The following is a 1570-nucleotide window of genomic DNA, read 5'->3' as shown; positions in this document are numbered from 1 at the left end:
CTTCCTCCCTATTCTGTTACTTCATTTTCACACTTAGTTAATTTATTTAATAGCTAATTTTCTTGTAGTAGAAAATTTAAGAAATTAACCAGTGATTTATATCGTGTTGTCCAACCTCGTGATGAAGCCTTAAGGGGTTTTGTCACCGAGTTTGGAAGGGAGACCTTAGAAATCCCAAATTTTAACATGGCTACAGCTGTTGAGGCATTCAAGATGGGGTAAAAAAAGGAATCCCCATTTTATGATGATCTTGTTATGACTCCATGCAGGACATTAGATGAAGTCAGGAACAGGGCACTCAAGTTTATAAGACTAGTGGATGATAAAAGGATCCAGGACAAGTTGGGTACTCCAACAAAACAGGAGTCACCCAACAAGAAACAAGGATCCTCCTACATAAAAACCATCCCAACCCGTATTCAAAGTTCAACAACCAATATGTCTGTGCGGTCGAAGAGGACGGAGATGATGATGAGGATTATCCAAGAATTTCTGAATATTGTTTTTCCATTGATACTCATGGCTTAATATATGCCATGAGAGATCTTAGAGAAAAAGCAAGGTGGCCTCGGAAGAATGAGAAGTCAACATCCTTCAAGGATAAGTCCAAATGGTGTGCATTTCACGAAGACTTTGGCCACATGACCAATGATTGTATTGGTCTAAGAAGAGAAATTGGGTATCTTCTAAGCAAGGGTCACTTCAAGGAGATGATGGGAAGAAAGAAATCTAGGATCCAGGATCCTGAAGAGATCCCACAAAAAGAAGCTCCACCACCACCTGATGCACAGATTATCAATTTTATCTCCGGGGGTTCAGACATCTATGAAACCTCATTCTCCTCGGCGAAACGACATGCCAAAGAAACCAAATTGGACAATGTTGAAAGACCCATCAGGACTACCACTTTAACCGATCAAATGATCATAACCTTTGATGAAGAGGATCGCAAGCACCTTCAGGATCCTTATCATGACGGTTTGATTATCACTTTATTTATTGCTAACCACTATGTTCGCAGGAAACTCGTAGATGGCGGGAGTTCAGTGAACATTATTCAGGCTGACGTACTCAGGAAAATGAATATTCCTGAAACAGAGATCACACCAAGATCTTCTGTCCTTGTGGATTTTAGTGGAGAAACCAAAAACACATTGGGGGACATCAATCTTCCTATTTACATTGAGGGAGTCAATTGTTTTCAAAAGTTTTGTGTTATAGATAACTTGTCGTGTTGTAATGTGATTCTTGGCAGGTCGTGGATACATGAGATGAAAGCAGTAGCTTCCAACCCCATGGGGAGTAATGAAGATTAACGGTGACCAAGCATAGGAAAGGAACTACTATACTTCCTCTATGACGCTAGCTACGAAGCAGACCATCGCATAGCAATCAAAGAACAATTTAAAAGAGGTGCTGGAAGCCCATGAAAAAGATCTAAAAGAAGTATCCTTGAAACCTGAGGATCCAGACGTAAAGGTGTATATAGGATCCAGTATCCTCAACAACATTGAAGAGGATCTGGTATCCTTCCTCAAAAAAATGAAATCCATATTTGCCTCAAACACTA

At 40.1% G+C, this 1570-nt stretch overlaps 1 protein-coding gene across 1 annotated transcript; it reads left to right on the top strand.

Annotated features, from left to right (window-relative positions):
- The first annotated feature begins 641 nt into the window (after positions 1 to 641).
- Positions 642 to 1316, top strand: LOC143594940 (uncharacterized). The gene has a single exon (XM_077074118.1). It carries the CDS (start codon positions 642 to 644, stop codon positions 1314 to 1316), a length of 675 nt encoding a protein of 224 aa, XP_076930233.1.
- The last annotated feature ends 254 nt before the right edge of the window (positions 1317 to 1570 follow it).

This window comes from Bidens hawaiensis, unplaced genomic scaffold (genome assembly GCF_021521415.1).
Source record: "Bidens hawaiensis isolate Kalapana, Puna unplaced genomic scaffold, B.hawaiensis_p1.1 tig00044348_1, whole genome shotgun sequence".
Taxonomy (NCBI): domain Eukaryota; kingdom Viridiplantae; phylum Streptophyta; class Magnoliopsida; order Asterales; family Asteraceae; genus Bidens; species Bidens hawaiensis.
The sequence above is the reverse complement of the archived record's forward strand: the minus strand, read 5'-3'. Positions and strand labels throughout refer to the sequence as shown.

Excerpts from the sequence above, each read along its gene's own strand:
- LOC143594940 (XM_077074118.1), top strand. The coding sequence starts at position 642 with ATGACCAATGATTGTATTGGTCTAAGAAGAGAAATTGGGTATCTTCTA.